The following is a 20,432-nucleotide window of genomic DNA, read 5'->3' as shown; positions in this document are numbered from 1 at the left end:
GGGGTACCTAGCTTGCAGCACCGTCGAGGTCGAGGCACCCGCCGTCGTTGGGGGGCCTCCTTCACCGGCCGAAGTAGGATGTCGCGGTAGGAGGGGGATCCCTCCCCATCTGCGTCCTCGTCGTTGGAGAGGGGGGAGTGTCGTCCCTCCATCGGAGCCGCTTCCTCGGCCGCTGGAGTTACCGCTATGGTAAAACGCTCTGCGGCCGGCAAGAGCAGGGTAGGAGAGGGCGGGCCACGGCTGGAGGAGGAGGTTGGAGGGTGGACGCCGGCGCCGGGGTGGCGGACGGTCGGGGCGGTCGTGGGGACCTGAGGAGGGGAAGGGGGAGGGAGCCATCAAGACATTGTCCTGAAAGAGAGAGCGGTCGCTACTCTTGATACATCTTCTCAGGTCCCTACTCTTGAAGGCCTGAACTTTCATCTTGCATTCATTTGTTGTCACCATGGATCTTTTCCCTTAATTTGCCGAACGATGAATCTGACAGCGTAACTGGGTAGTAGAAGTAGGCACGTGACTGTCTTCTTGACGGTTCATTCACATGCGGCAGCTAATTTAGTCCTCATTCATGCATGTCAAAAGCAATCAGGTTTTTTTTCCCCCTGATATTGTTCTGCGTCTCGCAATTTCTAAGTTTGTGCAACATTGTTGTGTCGAGTTAGTGCAGGCAAAAAAGGCCTAGCTGTGTGCTCAAGCTCAGCACTTGAGCCAACAATTTCTGGTTTGGGCCGTGTGCAGAAACCAGGGGCGTGTGCCTGGTTTGGGCAGTTGGGGGGTCCGTCAGATGGGTTTGTAGTTGGGGTTTGGATTTTATACCAGGGGAAGAGATGGGGGGTGTAATCTAGACTTCTTCCATATAGTAATTTGCTTGTTGCCGGTGCTGGCTATTGTCGCGTCTGTTGCTCAAAGCATTTGCACCACTGCTCATAATGACATCAGTTATGGACACCAGGAACGTTGATCTCCAATGAGCTTATGCAACAGCTCAAACTCCCGCTTAAAGAAAATGTAACTCACCGGCACACGCACCCTATAAAAATGGCCACGCCCCCACGGTTCACCTCACTGCCTCAAGTGAGCGAAACATATTAAAAAAAAAATCTTCCAACAGCTGCAAGCCGTGCAAACATGAAGACGACCTGCGGCAAAATGGCGCCCTTCCTAGCCGTCCTGGCGGCTCTCGCCGTCGCCGCCAGCGCCGCCGCCGTCGACCAGCCTAAGCCGAGAGGCCAGCAGATCCACCTGTTCGAGGCCACGGTCCGCGTCCCGGACCGCGGCGACAACGACCCCGAGGAGTACAACTACCGCCTGCTCGCCAAAGTGCTCGGCAGGTCGGCTTGGTTCTTCACTGATCTCTCCAAATATAATAATCACTATTTCTTCAAAAAAATAATAACATTCGAAATAAACTCCATTGCCTAAAATTTACCCTCTTTTTAGTTTTTACCCGTATTTTGTACTAATCCTTACACGCGTTATTATTTTTAAACCTCAGCGTCGAGGCAGCACGGAGCGTGATGTATGAGACTGAGCTTGGGACATTCAGCGCATTCCTCACCAACAACCAGGCCCGTCGACTATCAGGTGAGTTAAATCCATTTTGGAACAAAAAATTTGATGACTCACATGTCAAACGTCTTGACGTGCATCCATGCGTTCTCAATGAGCAGAAGTCCCAGGGGTGCTGAAAGTCACACTAGAGGAGGACCCTACACCGCTTCCAGAGACGGACGGCCACCTCTAAAATTTTACACTGGATTAGGCTGATGAGATGTTATGTAACCCGGCGGGTTCGAAAATAACTGCAATCATGCTCTCTAAAGCTGTATCATTTATACATGGAATGGCGCTGGCACAGTTACTTCCTGCTCTAGTGAGAATGTCAGGTATTGCTCGCTACTAGAAAAACAATCTTACCGGATCGTAACACTACTCGGTACTAAAGGTCGCGGTACTAACCTTTAATACCGGATGGTGTTACGATCCAGATGGTACTAACCTTTAGTACCGGGTGGTGTTACAATTCGTACTAAAGATCCCGGAACTTTTAGTACCGGGTCATAACACCACCCGTTACTACTCTTTAGTACCGGGTGGTGCTATGATCTGGTACTGAAGGTTCATGGTGGGTTACTTCAAAAGGAAAGCATATCTACCTCCATCACATGTGCTGTGTATGTGGGATGACAAGAAAGGCTAGCATAAGGTATGAGGTCATGGGTTCGAATCCTATGAACTGTGCATGATGTGAGGCTTTGTTTTTGGAGCAAAACGAGTTAGAACCGATTATTTACCCCGGTACTAAACCCCCTTTACTAAAAAGCGGAATCCCAGTAGTGGCTCCTGATCATCACCATTAAAAAATTTCTGAACTTCTGAAACAGTTTCATTATCCTTTTGCTGGGGGATCTCGGTCTCGGGGTCGACGGTGTGCTGCTTGCAGCCCCGGGGGCCATAGTGCTCCGAGCTCTTCCGAACCACCTTCCGGCACAGCGGGCAGTAACGGACTTGGCACGCCCAGCAGAACATGTGGTTGTTGTTTCCTACCTTGGTCACAGCAGAAACAACATCTCGGTCTATATCTAAAGAGTTTTGTAAGAACAACAAATCTATTGATCATCTGGAATCATATGACATTATAGTATGCAAAAGCGGCAACAACTTTACCTTGGGACTTTGTTGGTGACAATTCGGGCACGGATAATTTCTGAATGGCTGCACTGTTATTACTTCTTTCTGTGTCTGCTTGACGACATCAGCCTGCAATCCTGCACCGCTCTCCTCTGTTCCTCCCGATCAATTCTGCATTGCTCACTTTCAAAGAGGAGCATTATTTCAGAGACGCTATAAAGATTAGATACGGCAGAGTACATTCAGAAGAGTGTACAGTACATTTTGTGATTAGCATAGGTTTGCCGCAGCCATAGCAGAACTCGAGCCCACAGTTCCCGCAAAGCATGTGGTTGCAGCCCGACACCCGTGAGATGGCGATACCACAATGCGGACATGGAACAGCATCACGAAGTGCTTCCCTGATGCTGACAAGTTCATTGACAAATTCACTAACCAAGTCATTGCTCTTGTCAACATTGCCATTGCTTGGATTTGAAGCACGCACCTTGAATCTGACAGTGGGCAATCAAACCTAACAGGTACTAAAATGAGTGTTTAGCATGATTTCATACAGATCATAATAGCCTGATAGATTTATTAGCTACCTGCAAGGAGAGATGTTTTTCTTCTGAGTCAAGCATCTATCTCCTATGTGACGACGTTCTCGGCAAAGGGCGCAGAAGCTGAAGAAGCACTTGGAGCACTGGGCATTATTCTCCTCATCTTCCAGGCAAGCTGTTTCGCATCTTGGGCTGTAAGTCACATCAACCATTGAGTCTAGAGTCCTCTCAAGTATCAATTTTTCCCAGCGTTCAAAATCTGCATCTCCTAGCAACCTCTTCAATAGATAAGAAGGAACAACACCATGGCACTTGTCATCAGGACACAACAGTTTCATCACTGTTCCTTCCTTGACGTGCATTCTTGAGTAAGTCTCCATGCACCTCCGGCAGTAGTAATGCAGGCTTGGAAGCTTTATGAAGTCAATACCTGTAGGGAATTAAAATTCAAAAGAAATGGATTTTCCATAAGTTTCCAGACCCGATGGAACTTGCAATCTCCACGGTCATTCAGTAAATCCAATCTCAGTGGACAGTTTCATTGCACAGTTACCAAGACTGAGAACTTGGTAACTATGCCAGTTGAGTGTCATGGGGATGAAATTTCTCTCTCTTCTGATGAAACTCCCCCTCATAATAACATTGTCAAGTAAACAATTTTGCTGATGTGGCAACAAATTTAATGTTCATGCAACTTCTATGAAACTCCCATTCAGACTGGCCTAAGGTAGCTCATGAACACATGAATTTTTGGACAAGAACTATCTGATTGTTATATTTTGCTTATTGTAACGTAGTATATAATCTTACAATTGAATATGAATCTGGAAAGTAAGTTATGAGATGATGGAAAAGGCATTATATTTAAAAAACAGCACATTCAAATTTGAAGTACAGATAATCTAATGAAGAAAAATGTGCAGAAGGCAGAGATCAGCAAGTGTGCCCCAAGTATTAACTGGAGCATACCTATTACCTGGATGCCCACTGAAACAAATCATGCAATCATGAAGGCCATTTAGAAAGGATTCATGGCATTGCTCCTCATTGTAGCTAATTAAACATTGAACGACAGACTCTACAGACGTAATCTTTCCGAGAGCCCGAACATCCACAGGACCCATCATCATATCTGACTGTCGAATGATTATTCCATCACCAAAACCAAATGCGAAAGTGCATAGCTCTGCAGCCATTGCACACACTCATAAACAATTTCCTGTCCAGGTTGCTGTGCCCAGATTGAGTCCAGCATTTGACAAAGGGAGGAATTTTTCACACTATCCAACCATTGCACACTGAGTAAAGTATGGAGGGTGATGGCTTGGGTACGACAGAGGCATAAGACATGTCAGCGACATCGGAGGCAATGTGTCAAAGAACTGACTTTTCAGGTCATTGTCATCATCACCCTGGAATAGTTCTGCCGATACACTGACACCATCTGGAATTTCACAATGCACATGGATCTGAAAAGAACCAACAATGGAAATCGAAGTTGATCACAATTTTCGTTGTGTTTCTGATACATATTATTTCCTGGGAGTCCTAAGCCAATAAAGAATGTACCTCAAAAGATCTCAGTCCAGCCTTTTCACCAAAAATGCAAACTTGCAGGTTACATGTCTTTGAAACCATTTCCGCATCGTTTTTTTTTCACCAATTCCATCGCTTCATATCATGTGTCCCAAAAGAATCCCAAAAGCATTGGTTGATGGCTCGAGATTTTCAGGATTTTATGCTTCATGTCCACCCATCCACTTAATAAGGAAAAAAAAGCAACAACCCAGGAGGATTTGTACACCGTACACACATCACACATGCCAATAATTTCCAGGCAACACTTGGAACCACAGCACCGTGGCCAGTGTTTTGAACCGGCGAGGCTTGGAGTTGGAGGTGCGTATGTGAAGAAGTAGATGTGTAAGATGCAGGGATATGAGTGAAGTTGCTGGAACTCCGAGCGCATCCCAACTCCAAACAGGCAAGCCGCAAGCGACCCCCGGCGGCGATCGAATTCGCCGAACCCGGTGTCTAATAAGTAATGGCCACCCACCCCTGAAAACACGATCCCAAGTGGCGAGGCGTAGTAACGATTGATCTGAGAAAGTAGCCAGCAGCACCTCGTCGTGCTGGAGCTGGTCGTTGGAGCGCAGCTGCTCGTCCGGCACCCGGGGCTCCTTCCCCTCCCGCCGCGCGTGGAGCATCATCTCACGCAGCATCGCCAGCTCCCTGCTCTCCGCCGCTGCTGCCGCCTCCTCCGGCGAGGGCTCTCGCTCCGCGCGCGGGCTCTCCATGCGCGGACTGCGCTCGGTGCCGCCGCGGAAAAGGAGGACGGGAAAGTGAGGAAGTGCGGGGCGGAAGTCGCGCTCCGTTTGACTCGTTGCAGAGTGCAGACTGCAGAGTAAAGAGCTTCAGTTCAACTCCGTTCCTCGAAGGACGGCGGCGGGCGTATCTCTACTTCGCTTTGGGTCTTTTATTAGGATGGACTGTTAATTGCTAGGGGTTTAACAGGCCCAGCAGCAATCGTGTGGTAATGGGCTAAAGGAGCTGCCCGAGTCTCCGCGGCCCACAATAGTATGGGCAAGCGCGACTCGTCGACTCGGAGAAAAAGAAAAGGGAAAGAAACAGTCAAACAGAGCCTACTGACGGCCAGTAAAAGAAGCGAAAGGGAATGACATGCATGCCAGATTCCACTCAGTTTGGGTGGAGTGTTTCACAAAGGCTTGGAGGGAGCAACAAAAGTTCAGCATCTTGAAGAAACTCTTATACAGCCAGCAATTAGCAAAGCTTTGCAGCTAGTGTAGCAGATGACATGAGGTGCCCCAGCCCCAGACACCAAATAAGTGCCGCCGTCTCGAATACACTCATCTCCAAATCCTCTATACTATACACGTTCCATGGAGAGTATTTGCTCCTGCAAACTACTATGCACAACGGCAATACGGCACGGAAGAAAAACAGGCAATTGCGAGGTTGTTGTAAACACATAAGAATTCCACCACTGCGGTTCAAATTGATTCCCACCAATGATCATTACGAATTTACGATTCACAGTCGCATCTTCCTCTCTCAAAGTTGGGAGATCTAGGGGTTGACGCTGTGCTGCTTGCATCCTCGGGGACCATAATGCTCGGCGTACTTCCTAACTACCTTCCGGCACAACGCGCAGTAGTGAACCTGGCACGCCCAGCAGAAGATATGGTTCTTGTTTCCCACCTGCTCGCACTAGAGAACAGTGTCCTCATTCCCATCATCAAGGTGAAAATGAGGCATTATGCATCACATACCTAGATCTCTTTTATTTTCTCAGATTCTATAAACTGGATAATCTGATCTTGGGATCACACTAAGAGAGAGACTAATGCATATGATGAGAAAAGCCGCAACAACTTTACCTTGGAATTTGGTTGGTGGCAACTGGGGCATTGAAGGAACGGGGGGATGCCTTTAAAAATTCTCTCCAAGAACAAGCCTATTTCCCTATTGCCACCCCAAACACACCTCGCTCTAATCGCTAAGATGACAGTCAACTCGTGACTAGTTTACCCTAGGAACGATTAGAAAAGCTCAAAGTGTAGCAGAAGCAAATCAAAGAGCTAATTGAAATTAACCAGAGAACAACAGCTCAAAAGGAAAAGACCAGCTAAAAGCTTGCATGCACACTGATTTGTTTCTGAAGTACAATCTTGACCAACAGCAGCTAGAATAAACAAGTACTATCTTCAAGCAACCAGAAATTGATTCGCTGTTGCAAGACACAGACACTTCAAAAGCATTGGCTGTAGCAGGCAGTAAATGAAAGCTAGAGCTTTGTCCATAAGCAAGTAACATGGACCAAGCAAAGAACCTGCAATACCACTAAGCAAAGATTAAATTGAGCTGCACTATTGCATTGCACCCGTTGTCAGTCTCATGGCCATGGAGAAAAGAACAGAGCTGCTCATTACAGAACTGAATGAGCAGTCGAGCTGCTAAGCAAAACAGAGAAGTACTGAACCATTGCTACTGCTGACAGACGTGCATAGACAAGGATTAAACAAGTGCTCATGCATTCAGACATGTATGTTCATCGATTAACTCATCAACTACTAAACTAATCAGGCACACACGGTCAAAAGCATGCATACAATGATTAATTCCTGTAGCTTGAAAGTGACACGCCTGAATCAAAACAACTATCTCTGAATAATGGCCAAACCTTGCTTCTGCTGTCAGGGTGAACTGAAGCGCATCCAGCTGCTTACCTGTGCGCAGCTTGCCTGGGCTGGTCGCTGCTGCTGATCTGCTCGACCGGGCCGGCTTGCTCAGCACCGCGAACTGGGCCTAGCGTGGCCTGCCTGAGCCGCTCTGGGCCGGCGTGCCTGGCTGGGCTGGCGTGCAGCTTGCCTCGCCTGGTCCGTGAGTGCCGGCCTGTGGAGCCCAGCGCAGCATCGTCGCGCCTGGCGCGCGTGCCGCAGCCCGATAGAAGGACAGAGACGAACAGAGCAAGAACACGACGAACAAAGCTCAACTTTGAATCAAAAGTCCTCTCTCGAAACCCCACGGATCGAAACGAAACTTGAGATATAGGAGAACCTCCTCAAAGACTAATAGATCCAAGAGAAAAAATCTCGAAAAGCTTAAGTATTCATCGCGAATTTTAGAGAAAACCGAACGCCCTACAAAGAAACCGGTTTGGGGAAAACCTCAAATTCATACCAAATCTGTGATGGATTTGAGGAGGATCATACCAAAATTGCTTATAAGGATTCTAGCGACAAAAGATCTCAACAAATCTTACGGGATACGCAGCCAAACGTGAAGAACGAAAAATCCCAAAAATTATCTCCGAAAATTTCGAAAAAGATAAATTTTAGATCTTGAGAAGATAGAACAAGTCCACGAATTTGATCTTTGAATTATTTCACCATATTTGATTACAAGCTACTCTTAAACACAATCAAAACTAAGATGGTAAAAATCAAATCAAAGATCTACTCCACTTTCCCTTTCCCTACTAAACTCACCGAAACAAAATAAGAAGCTACCACAAAGAGCCCAAGAGAGATGTGGCTGCTCCAACAGCTACTCCTTATATATATATAGGCATTTGGCAAATATCCAAAATACCCCTACATGAAACATACAACCTAAATATCATATAGGGGTAAAACCATCTCAGTACATCGAATGGACTTGGCGCCTTCACGACTTCACTTTATCTTGACGCAAGCTTCGCGATGGTGCCACGCATCCTCCAACTCGACACCGTCCAGCCGCACCAGACTCGCCCTCGGTTTTGAGGTCAAACCGGTCAACCTCTCTTGCATACCCCGCAAGCGTGACTCACCATACCCCGCAGGCGTGACTCACCCCTAGTTTTGAGATCAAATTGGTCAAACCCTCTTGCACGCCGCGCACGACGTGACTTATGTCGACGCATGCCCAGCCTTCGCCAAGCCTTCGACGTCTCTAAGTCTTTTGTTCCCGATCCTAGGCCGCCTACTCGACTCGCCTCTATCCCGCTTGACTCGACCGACGCCATCTTCATGCCAGTGTAATCTTGCTCTTCCGTGCACCATGTGGATCGTCCATGACTCCGCTTGGACTCCTCAGGTCCCTCAGTTCAAGCATACTCATGTCCACCCTTCACAACCCTAGTACATCAGCATGAACCTTTCGCTTGACCTTCACCTCATGCCGCTGACCGCCATGTCGCATCCATCACCTGCACATCACAAGCTAAGAGACACAACACACAAGATATGTTCTACACAAACACCACAACACAACGCACACAACACACACTTCTAGTTAGCCGTTAGCATAATCAAGCAAATATGGAATATGGACTCAACCGATAAAGTCTCAAATCATCCAGTCAATCACTTATCACAAATAGACCAAGCCACGTGTCAACTTGTCTCTTCAGGCATGGATATTTTCTGGACCTCATTATTGTTGGTTCTTTCCGTGTCCCTTCAACAGCATCAATCTGTGCTGTCAACAAAGGAGTAACATCGAGCTTCTTCACCTTCCCCGGGTCATTTCTGCATTGATTCAGACTTCAGCCTTGGTATCAAGAGAGTAGATACCAGATAGGATACTTGGCAAACCATACTTCGATCAAGATAATAAGAACATATACCTCGCCGTGCTACTGCTACAGCCACCGCAGCCTGCCACCCCACAGCCATAGCAGAACGGCTGCCCACAGTTCCCACAAACCATATGGTTGCAACCTGACACGCGTGAGATGCCAGTGCCACAGTAAGGGCATTGAACACAAAGACAGAGCACTTCCTTGATGCTGAGTATTTCTTTTGCCAAGGAAATTGTCTTCTCAATGTCACCTTTGCTTAATCGACGCACCTTTTCACGTTCCTGCATAAAATGAAAAGCATGCTCAGAACTCTCGTCCCAAATCTTTATGTTCATAGCACGCCAATTTAGAATTGTGCTCTGATAATGAACATTCAAAGCTAATTTTTTTGGATTTTTTTTTGTTAACTAGCATTTTGCAAGATTTTGAATAGAGAATTGACTGGTAGTGGAATTGGTTACCCTTAAGGAGAGGAGCTTTTCTTCTGGAGTTATGCTCACGCATCCCTCGCCTATGTGACAGCGTAATCTGCAGTGGGTGCAGAAGCTGAAGAAGCACTTGGAGCACTGAGCATTGTTCTCCTCGTCTTCCAGGCAAATTGTTTCACATCTTGGACAGTAAGCAGCATCAGCCATTGAGTCTAGAGTCTTCTGAAGTATCAATCTTTCCCATCGTTCAAAATCTGCATCCCCTAGCAATCTCTTCAACAGATGAGGAGGAACATCACCACGGCACTTGTCATCAGGACACAGCAATTTCAGCACTGTGCCTTCCTTGACGTGCATCCTTGAGTATGTCTCCATGCACCTCTGGCAAAAGTAATGTTGGCATGGAAGTTTTATAAAGTCAACACCTGAGGGGAGACATGGATTTAAAAATTAAGTGACAAGACCAGATGGAACTTTTAATGTTCAGAATTATTCCCAGCAAGATGACAGCAGACCGTTAGCTAATGACAGTAGACTAGTATTTCTCAGTTAGAAACTTGGTACCGAAGCTTAAATTAGATACCCTTGGCCCCACCACATTTAAATGTTAACGCTTTAGTCATAACAAATTTTATCTTTAATTAAAAATGTTATATGATATCAACAAGAACCTTTAATGCTATGTTGTGCAAGGTTTGACATCTGATCATCAAGATTAAAGATAAGTAGTTTCAGAGGAAAAACAATTAATGAGGTGGAAACTCTACTAATACAAGCCTGGCAGAAGTCCTGCCGGTCTATTTTTCGAAAAAAAAATAATAACAATGAGGTAGCAAGAGACATAAAATCAATAGGGGAATGTAGCCAACTGTCACTGTTTGGACATCCTTATCCTTAATCATTAAAGGAGTAACAGAGAGCGCTAGAATTCCGAACAATTTAAATTCTGATGGAGATAAAATCATGAAAGGAAGAGTATGAGTATCCCCAAGTGTTAACTGGGGCATTCCAATTACCTGCGTACTCACTTAAACAGATCGTGCAATTATGAAGGCCACTTACAAATGATTCGTGACGTTGTTCTTCATTGTAGCTAATCAACCGCTGAAGTACAGACTCTACTGGCACAATCTCTCCAACAGCCCGAACATCTATCGGACCCGTCATACTAACAGAATGGTGTATGGCTAGTCCATCATCAAAACCAAGATGAGAAAGCACAGAACTCTGAAGCCATTGCACCCACTCATAAACAACTTCTTGTCCAGGTTGTTGCTTCCAGATTAAGTCCAGCATGTGACACAGGGAGGAAACTTTCGCATTATCCAACCATTGTACGCCTAGAGTGAAGTATGGAGGGTGACGGCTCGGATATGATAGAGACATAAGACATGTCAGTGAGATTGGAGCCAAATGTTGGATTCTGAATGAGTGAAATAACCGACTGTCCCTGTCATCATCAACACCCTGAAATAGCTCTGCAGACACACTGATACCATCTGCAATCTCACAATGCACAAGGATCTGCAGAGCATTCACTATTATTTTGTGTGCTTCTGATAGGAAGTCTGAGACCAACTAAAATGTTGTACCTGGAAAGATCACAGTCCAAACTTTTCACCGAAAATGCTAATGTTGTCCCCATATATTGCCTCCAGTGCCAGCATCTAAAGCAAAAGATCACATCAGCAGGAAAACTTTGAAGTTCATCATCATTGAAACAATTCATGCTATGCTGCTCCAGCTCCATCATCAACTTAATCATTTCATTATTCTTCTTTTTTGTGAGGACATCATTTGATTATTCTCAGTACAAAGGAACCCAAAAGGCGTCGCCCTGATTCTATAACTGTCTGTTCTAATTCTATATAGTTACCATATTGTGTGCGTGGCGGACATGGCCATGACTTGTTTACCAAATTGTCAGAGTGGCAAGTAGTATTCTGGTCGAGCATCTAAAATACAGCTATTCCACAATCCACATCACAACCTGGACATAACAATAAGACTACAAGACCAAGTCCGGATGGGCCTTAACAGCATTTTTTGCATTCAGTAAGGCATGACGCTCTAGTTTGCTTTGGCCTCATGATAAATCCGCCCGACCCAATCGTACCAAAATTGCACAATCCGAGGCTTGTGTACACCCATGCTGCATCGAGCCCTCACTGCCGACGTCGCAAGGCAATAATCCGTCGCTGCTGAGTTGCAATTGCAACGAAACAAAACACCAACCACGGCGAATCCGTAGTTAGCAAGGCGTACCTACGAAGCATGGATCGAGCAAGTATACGAGGCGTGCCTACGAAGCATGGATTCGGAGTTTGGAACTAAACCCCAAGCAGCGAGGCGTACGGGGGGCAGATTGGAGCAAACGTAGTACCTCGTCTAGCTGGAGCTGGTCGTTTGGCGTGCAGCTGTTCGTCCGGCACCTGGTGCTCCTCCTCCGCCTCCCGGCGAGCGCAGAGCATCATCTCGCGCAGTAACCGCCCCTCCCTGCTCTCCGCGTCCTCCTCCGGCGAGAGCTCTCGCTCCCCTCCGTGCGCGCTCTCCATCTGCCGCGCCCGCGCTGAAACCCTCTGAATCCGGGCCGATGACGCCGTTGCGGGGAAAAAAAAAACTTTCCGTCTCCGTCCACCCCCGTTTGGTCTATTTGGTAAAATGGGCCCGTTTTGCTCCTACACTAGTAGAACTTGGCCTGTTAAGGGCTTTAAATTTGCTTACGGGCTATACATTACAAGTAGCCGGCCGGACATCTTTGAAAACCCTCCTGACTTGCATGTTGGTTTTTGCTATTTTTGCTTATTTGAATTCCGTAGTAAAAGATCACATCATTGTTAGAAATAAAAACTTAAAGATGCAAACAAGGAGAACATTCACTCAGGAACAACAGTTGAGATCCGTCTGTATGACTGTATGGCAGCCACAGTACATACAGCAGGACATCCACTCAAAATGTCTGATGTCTGACTATCGGGAACAACAAGATCAAGATCCAAAAACATGTAACTTAAAAAAAATAAAATTGATCACTTTCGTTGAATTGGTACAAGATCAATAACAACAGACAATAATCTACCCTCTCAAAGAATTGGTTCTATTGGTTTTTGTTCAATCAGCGTCTTGAATATACAGAGTATTCTAAAAAATTCAGCAGGTAGTGAATGAATGGATGGCTCATGTTTATATTCGTGAATGTAAACCATGGAGCTGCTGCTGTGGATAAAATGATGTTGTAGACTTGAAAACATGCTCTCTTCAACAAATTGGATTCGTCGGACTAAAGTACATCCTGGGACAGGTATGTGTGTACATGCACAGAACTACTGATAATTCACTGATACGATGGTGTCGGTATCGATGCACATATGGGAAAACCTCATTCAGGGATCTGACGTATGTTGCTTGCAACCTTTGGGACCATAATGCTGTGCCGTCTTTGGGACAGGCTTATGGCACAGGGCACAAAAATGTTTCTGGCATGCCCAACAGAACAGGTGGTTGTTGTTTCCGACCTGCCAAAGTTACCAAAGCAAATACATAAGAGGTAATGCAAAGGAACTAGTTTAATTCCAGTTCAAAAATATTACTATACAGTTCAAGTTGTTAGAAGTTCACGAGGAGAATCCAAGGAGGGGTTTAGCCTAGCTTGTATTAGTTCAGACAAAAAAAATTACCTGGAGATCAGCAGCTATTTTACTTTATATAAATAAACAGTAGGAGTATCCGCAATTTAAAATTTTAATCATAGCCGTGCTCGTTGTTATTGAAATTACTCAACAGAACTTTTTTTGCAATAGAAAGCTATAAAAATAATCACAACTAAAAAGTCGAAGCATGGACCAGACCAAAACATATACAGGTAAAAATCATGTATGGCAAGACAGTTTCTAAAAGCATGGACGTCAAGAAACAACACTATCTTGGTGTCTTCATGCAAAGATACATTATTGCATTCAGCCCATCATAGATTGCTACTCCTCAGTACCCTTTTAAATAAATTAGCTACTTACCTTTGGAGATGGTTGACGGCATGTCGGACAAAGATGAGCTTGACCATGCTGTACATGCATTTCAGCGTGCGCCTGTGCAACAAATTGGCGCCGAACCCTTGGGTTCATCTGCACTTCCCATCTGTCAATTTCCTCCTGAGGAAACAGCGCACAAGAACCCCTGCAAGCAAAAACATGATTGTTTTTTTTTTGGGTCAATCCACAGTATATAGCAAATAACACAATCTAGTTATTACTAAAAGATAACTCACTTAAAATGCTCATATCCAGTGATCGCACGGTTGCATTGATAACAGAAGTACTCCCCACAGTTCCAACAATGCATCTTATTGCATCCTTCTGTCTTAGATATGGCCATCTTGCATTTCGGGCACTGTTTTGCATCCTTCATAATTTCCTTCAGGCTCTTTAATTCTTCAACAATCCTCTGCTGATCTGCTTGCACTTGCCCAGATTCTTGGCGTTTCTGTATAAAAATAAAGTTAAGATTCCCAGCAATATCTTGAAACATACGATTAAGCAGATAACACAACCAAAATGGTCACAATTTGTATCGACTAAAGAAATAAACATCAGTCAGCCTTTCTCCAGGAAGTTTAAATTAAAGCGTCACTATTATCGGAGTAAATCAAATGTTGCCTACCACAATCAACCTGCACGTGGGAAAAAAGACAGCTACAGGTACATCTTGTTGCTGGTCACAAGATATAAAGGCATCTAGCCATAAAGCATTGTGTATACACTATAATCACAAAATGTAAACACCACCAGTAACCCTTTCTGATGATCGTTTTCTACTTAAAACACTGAGAATAAACATAATGACACTGGAATGCAGTCCAAGTAGTTCTTATTTTCTGTTTCGAGATATATTAGTACCGCAAAGTTTCTATATGATGGTCATACCAGGACTGAAATTAGAATATATCAGGTATGATCTAAATGTACAGGAAATGAAATTCTCATACCTCCAAGATAAGAAGTTTTTCTGCTGGAGACATACATTGCTCCCCAATATGACGTCGATTTCTACAGAGTGTGCAAAAGCTGAATAAACAACTTGAACACACTGCTTCATTACCTACTACATCCTCCAAGCAAGCAGTTTGGCATCTTGGACAATAGACAACGTCACTCATTGCATCAAGAGTTCTCTGAAGCAGTAATCCCTCCCAACGTTCAAATTCATCCTCTCCAAGCAGCCTTTTCAATACATTAGGAGGAACAGCACTTTCACATTTTGTATCAGGACATAGCAACTTCACTACATTTCCTTCCTTGACATTCATTTTGCAGTATGTTTGCATGCATTTGCAGCAGAAGAAATGATGACATGGAAGTTTGATGAAATCAACACCTGATGAGAAACGAATTAGATAAAAAAAATTTAGAAGCAGCACTAATTCAGATAATGAGGGTTAAAAGAAATGGATACAGATCATATCCAAGTTGGACACAAATGGTGAAGACTTCACTATGCTTTTAAAGGTATACAAACAAGTACAGCTATTGGAGTTATTTTTTTTCAAGATTATTTTACCAAGAAATCAGAATAAGGTCTATTGCTACCTGTAATGCAAACATGTAAAATGTTACGACTCCAGTACCTAGTGATCTCTGTAAAAAAAAGAATGCTTGGGGACTAAACTGCTCATAGAGTGGTAACGTGATAATATTTAGACAGATAGTTCGCACTATGTGGAATGCTTGGGGACTAAACTACTCGTAGAGTGGTAACGTGATAATATCTAGACAGATACTTCATACTTCTACTGCGTAAAACTGCAAACAGTACCGCAGAAACAACAAAGATGAAAGAATTACCAGGACACTCGCTGAAACAAATCATGCAGTCATGGATAGCACGTAAGAAAGCTTCATGGTGTTTATTGTCATTGTATCTCATCATCCTTGGAATTATAACATTTGGTGAACCATTATCTAGACAAGCACGCTTATCTGCATCACATGTTACATCATTCTTGCTCAATACTATCTCCTCACCAAACCCTAAGTGAGAAAGGGTTGAACTTTGGAGCCATTGCACCCATTGATATGTTACTTCCATCCCCAGTTGCTCTTCCCAAAGCATATCAAGCATGCGGCATAATGACGAAATCATCCCTTTATCAAGCCAATATGTGGAGATAGTGAAAAAGGGAGGGCGGTGACTTGGGTATGATGCAGGCAGGAGACATGTTAGCAGGATTGGAGGCAAATGCTCAACTCTAAACTTGTAAACAAGGTCATCAGCATCAGCACCAGCATCAGATGCTGCCCCATATTTTAATGTTCCATCACCATAACTGAGCCTTGTTGATACATCTATAGCATCTGGAATCTCAATGTGAACATGGACCTGTAATTACATTAGCAAATTACATCATTGCTCCTACGATACAAAGAATATGACCCGAAAACTGAACTAAAGGATATACCTGGAAACAACGCTGCCCACCCTTTCTGTCCAAAATTACTACAGCATCTTCAAAAATTGCTTCAAGGGCACAGATCTGAGCAATGGATTTACATTTTATCAGACTAAAAAAAGACTAACACCGGCTTAATTGTTGAAAAGAAGAATAATTGCATAATTGTAACTAACAGGCATCTAAATACTCTATTCTGGTAGTCCTATTTGGCTCTTGTTGTATGTAGTCATTTAGTCAATCATACTTGGAAAAATCTTGTCATGGATGGGAGAGCACAAACCCAAGGAACTTATTTCAGCAATAAGTATTGGCTAGATTGGCACACAAATGCAAATGTATGCGAGGGACGCTCGCTATGGAGTGCATTTATTCTCTCATATTGCGCTATGCTTAATCATAACCAAACATGTGATGAGCCTATGATGGTTTATTCGAACAAAGGAAGGAGGCTACAAGCCTATGCCAATTACTAAACAGAGGCACACAGAATCACAGCCGATCATCAGATGGCCACAATAATCAGCAAGCAGCAAGCCAAACTCTTGAATTTCAGTTATTCGTCCATGACAATGGCAGAAACCTGCTACATATTGCTTCTTGAGTTAATGCCAGCCCAGCAACGAGTGAACACAAAGGGAGAGAATCAGAGAACAACGCATAACCTCATCCTCCTGCCTCTGATCATTGGCGTGCACCTCCTCCTCAGTCAACGCCACCTCTTCCCCACCGGCCTCCGCAAGCTCGTGCAGCTTCCTCACAGCCTCCTCATCCAGGCTCCCGCCAGCTGCAGACCTCCCAGACGATGACGCCTCCTCCGGCGGCGCCTGAGACGGCGCGAGGGCCTCGGGCTCGGGCTCGGCCTCGGAAGGCGGCGGCGGCGGCGGATCACCATCGGAAGCGGGGTCGATGTGGAGGAGCTCCAGGGCCTCGGCGCCGGCGGACGCCCCGTCGCCAGGTACCTGCAGGCCTTCGGCCTCCGCGACGGCGGCGGCGGGGCTACGGTTTGGGGGCCCGGCCTTGAGGTGAGGCCTCGGCGCGGCCGCGCCCCGCACCTTGGACGACTTCCGAGGCATCTCGCGGTGGCGGACGGCCGGTACGGCTGTGAATCGAGTTTTGCGGCGGCGGCGGCGAGGCGTGCCCGCGTCAGCAGTGAGGTGGTTCCGGCGTGGGAGGTACGGCCTCCGAGACACGAATCTCCGCGCGACCGGCTTGGAAGAGGCCGCCAGGCCGGTTTCCCTGCTCGTTCGCGCGCTGCGCTGGCGAGACGAGAAACTTCCTTACCGCACCGGCGTCAAAGAATCTGCCGTAGCAGCCTAGCAAGCAGGTTGGATCATGTTAGTACTGGCTTGTTAGAGCTGTGCTTCGGGCCGCCCATTGAGCTTGGCCCATCTAACCGCATATACCGCCGTTCCACCTGCAGCGCTGCCTCTCGGGCCTTGTTTAGTTGGAGTGTCAAAGTTGGGATTTTGCCATAAATGCGCAACTGTAGTATTTCGTTTGTATTTATGAATTATTGTCCAAACATTGACTAATTAGGCTCAAAAGATTCGTCTCGCAAAGTACAACAAAATTGTGCAATTAGTTTTTGATTTCGTCTACATTTAGTACTCTACATATGTACCGCAAGTTTGATGTGATGGGGAATCTTCTTTTTGCATAGTGCTAAAGTTGGAATTTTGGAGGACCGGCAGTTGACTGCAGGCCTTGTTTAGTTCCCTCGCAAAGTACTAACTTTAGCACTATGCAAAAAGAAGATTCCCCATCACATCAAACTTACGGTACATGCATGGAGTACTAAATGTAGACGAAATTAAAAACTAATTGCACAGTTTTATTGTACTTTGCGAGACGAATTTTTTGAGCCTAATTAGTCAATATTTGGATAATAATTCACAAATACAAACGAAATGCTACGGTTGCATATTTATGGAACTAAACAAGACCTGACTGTTCTTACATCCTGTGAGTTAACGCTTTTCGTTACCATGGATTTGGATCGGCGAGCTCGAGACACTGACTGTTCTTACATCCGCATCCCCCAACCCCCATATGTATGCTACAGTGCTGGTCGTATCAATTTCGGCCACCGATGGGTCACTACTCGTCTTCGGTGAGTTATATAGGGCCTGATTGATTCCCTACAGAGGTGAACCAGGCTCGTGAGATGCAGGGAGTGCTAGTTTGGTTGCCTGGTCCAGCCACTGAGCCAAGCTCTCGGCATGCAAAGATGCTCCCGCAACCATGCTCCAGGAAACGTGAGAATCGGCTGTGAGCTTGGCTCGTGTGGTGCAAGAATGAGCCGTTGGGGGAAGCGTGCAGAGAGAAAAAAAGCTGCTGGAGTGCTAGCTTTGCAGCAGACCGAACAATAACTCGGAGCAACTTGTATCCATACGTGCATGCAACCAATCACGTTGCGTTGTATGCAACCGGCCTGACCAGGGGTGGCCTGGCTCACGGATGTGGGGGCAGGTTGGGGAGGCCCAGCCATCCAATCACGTCCATAGGCTTTGTTTGCCGCATCTAGCTCTCCTCCCGTACTCTCACGCCTTGTCACCCCTATTCGACTAACCCCTTGTCCCGCACCACCTCAGGTCCATGGATCCGGCCGGCAGCCATGCCACGCACTTGAGCTATTCCGGCAACTGTATGGGGCTCGCTCCAGGTAAATTGTCACCCTCTCGCTCTTCCCTTAATTCCCTGTGAACTCTCGTGATGGAGTTGAATGAGTTTCACTGTAATTTTGGGCGCTGCAATGGTTGTTTTAGATGGTTGTGAAATGTAAAGCTAATCATATTGTTGTCTGGGTGAATTCCAATCATAGCTCATGATTGTGGAAGAGTAGAGCGGCTGTAGGCTAAAGCAACGGTATGTCAAAAAAAAGACAAGAAAAAATGTGTTACTATTATTGTGAAAATTTCACGCCTAAAGCAAACAAGGTGTCTTCTCACCATTTGTTTATATTTATATAGATGCATGCCTGTGCAAGTATGGCAGTATGCAGGGCAATAAGTTGAAGCAACATTCGAGACATAGATAGTAACATAGTGGATAAGAAGTAGAAGGGGCTTTGCTCCATCTTGTTTTGCGTTCAATTCAGTTGGATGCTTTGTTCTTCTGAAAGTTGTCCCAGAGCTTGAGATTTCTTCTCCTTGGTATACTTTGTGATGGCCTCAGCAATAGCAGCTAAACCACTGGTACTGGCAACAGGGGGTTGTTTTCATGCCCATGATGAACTTCATATTCTACGGTTGATCTTACTATGGATGTCTTCTCTTCCTTTCCAATAATCTCGATTCGTATCAAATATTTCTGAAACCCACGATCTGGAAAGCCTCCTCCAATTATTAGTTCCTCCTTGATGTAGTTTTCATTGTCTATCTTGATGAACTTTTCTTTGAAAGTAGAAGACCCGGGAGTTCCTGGCAAAAGGAATTAGTTGGAGCTGAGATCATAATATCATATCATACCTCACGGGAAGCTCATGTGTTCAGGTTATAACCTGGAGAAAAGGAGACGAGCAAGACTGTTCCGACGCCACCATCTCCCTGTACAAGTTCAACCTTCGAATACACTTCAGGAACTAGTTGGGGAACTAACTGCCCGGCAAGAAGGCCTCCATAGACCTCCCACACATCGGCAGCTGGGAGTTCAGTCTCGTACTCATGACAAAGGCTCCCTTTCATTGCTTTGGTGAGATCTGTAGCCATGCTAGCACCTATCACATCGGATGTTTGTATACTAATTAGGAGTATTAAACATAGTCTAATTATAAAACTAATTGCACAGATGGAGTCTAATTCGCGAGACGAATCTATTAAGACTAATTAATCTATCATTAGCACACCACATTGTCAAATTATGGACTAATTAGGCTTAATAGATTCGTCTCGCGAATTAGACTCTATTTGTGCAATTAGTTTTGTAATTAGCTCATATTTAATCCTCCTAATTAGCATCCGAACATCCGATGTGACCCTGCTAAAGTTTAGCACTTCGTATTCAAACACCCCTAAGTTACTCCTAATTTGAGTTATCTGTACATATAGACTTTCCTTTTGTGGAAGTTGCAGAAAGGAGCAACATGAGATTTTATGACCGAAATCTTCAGGTGTCAGCATCACCCAAGATGAAGACAAAGAGTGTCCGTACAGAACTCTAATTAAAATAAATATATATACAGTAAACGAAAAGGACTTGTATACTACCCTATACTACTGTTCGAAAAGGACTCGTATGTAAAGATCCGACATTTAAGATGTAGTATAGGTAGCATGCATGAGTAGCATATGTAGTATAGGGATACG

General features: G+C 45.2%; 2 protein-coding genes and 4 pseudogenes across 2 annotated transcripts; 1 reads left to right on the top strand and 5 right to left on the bottom strand.

Annotated features, from left to right (window-relative positions):
- The first annotated feature begins 1,084 nt into the window (after positions 1–1,084).
- LOC117862862 (uncharacterized) lies at positions 1,085–1,741 on the top strand. The gene is made up of 3 exons (XM_034746395.2): positions 1,085–1,328; positions 1,493–1,581; positions 1,668–1,741. Exons 1-3 carry the CDS (start codon positions 1,126–1,128, stop codon positions 1,739–1,741), a joined length of 366 nt encoding a protein of 121 aa, XP_034602286.1. The 5' UTR covers positions 1,085–1,125.
- A 109-nt stretch (positions 1,742–1,850) lies between these two features.
- LOC117863883 (uncharacterized) lies at positions 1,851–3,763 on the bottom strand (annotated as a pseudogene).
- A 266-nt stretch (positions 3,764–4,029) lies between these two features.
- LOC140220137 (uncharacterized) lies at positions 4,030–5,467 on the bottom strand (annotated as a pseudogene).
- Positions 5,468–8,048: 2,581 nt separating this feature from the next.
- Positions 8,049–12,321, bottom strand: LOC117863882 (uncharacterized; annotated as a pseudogene).
- A 368-nt stretch (positions 12,322–12,689) lies between these two features.
- LOC117863881 (uncharacterized) lies at positions 12,690–17,422 on the bottom strand. Its single transcript, XM_034747786.2, has 7 exons — positions 16,791–17,422; positions 16,135–16,209; positions 15,521–16,055; positions 14,665–15,053; positions 13,948–14,162; positions 13,697–13,856; positions 12,690–13,198 (listed from the first exon to the last, which is right to left on the bottom strand). The coding sequence occupies exons 1-7, from the start codon at positions 17,199–17,201 to the stop codon at positions 13,067–13,069; spliced, it is 1,917 nt and encodes a 638-aa protein (XP_034603677.1). The 5' UTR covers positions 17,202–17,422; the 3' UTR covers positions 12,690–13,066.
- Positions 17,423–19,012: 1,590 nt separating this feature from the next.
- On the bottom strand, positions 19,013–19,823 carry LOC140223390 (norbelladine synthase-like; annotated as a pseudogene).
- Positions 19,824–20,432: the final 609 nt, after the last annotated feature.

The sequence above is a fragment of the Setaria viridis genome, chromosome 7 (assembly GCF_005286985.2).
Source record: "Setaria viridis chromosome 7, Setaria_viridis_v4.0, whole genome shotgun sequence".
Taxonomy (NCBI): Eukaryota; Viridiplantae; Streptophyta; class Magnoliopsida; order Poales; family Poaceae; genus Setaria; species Setaria viridis.
This window is presented reverse-complemented; position numbering and strand designations above follow the sequence as displayed.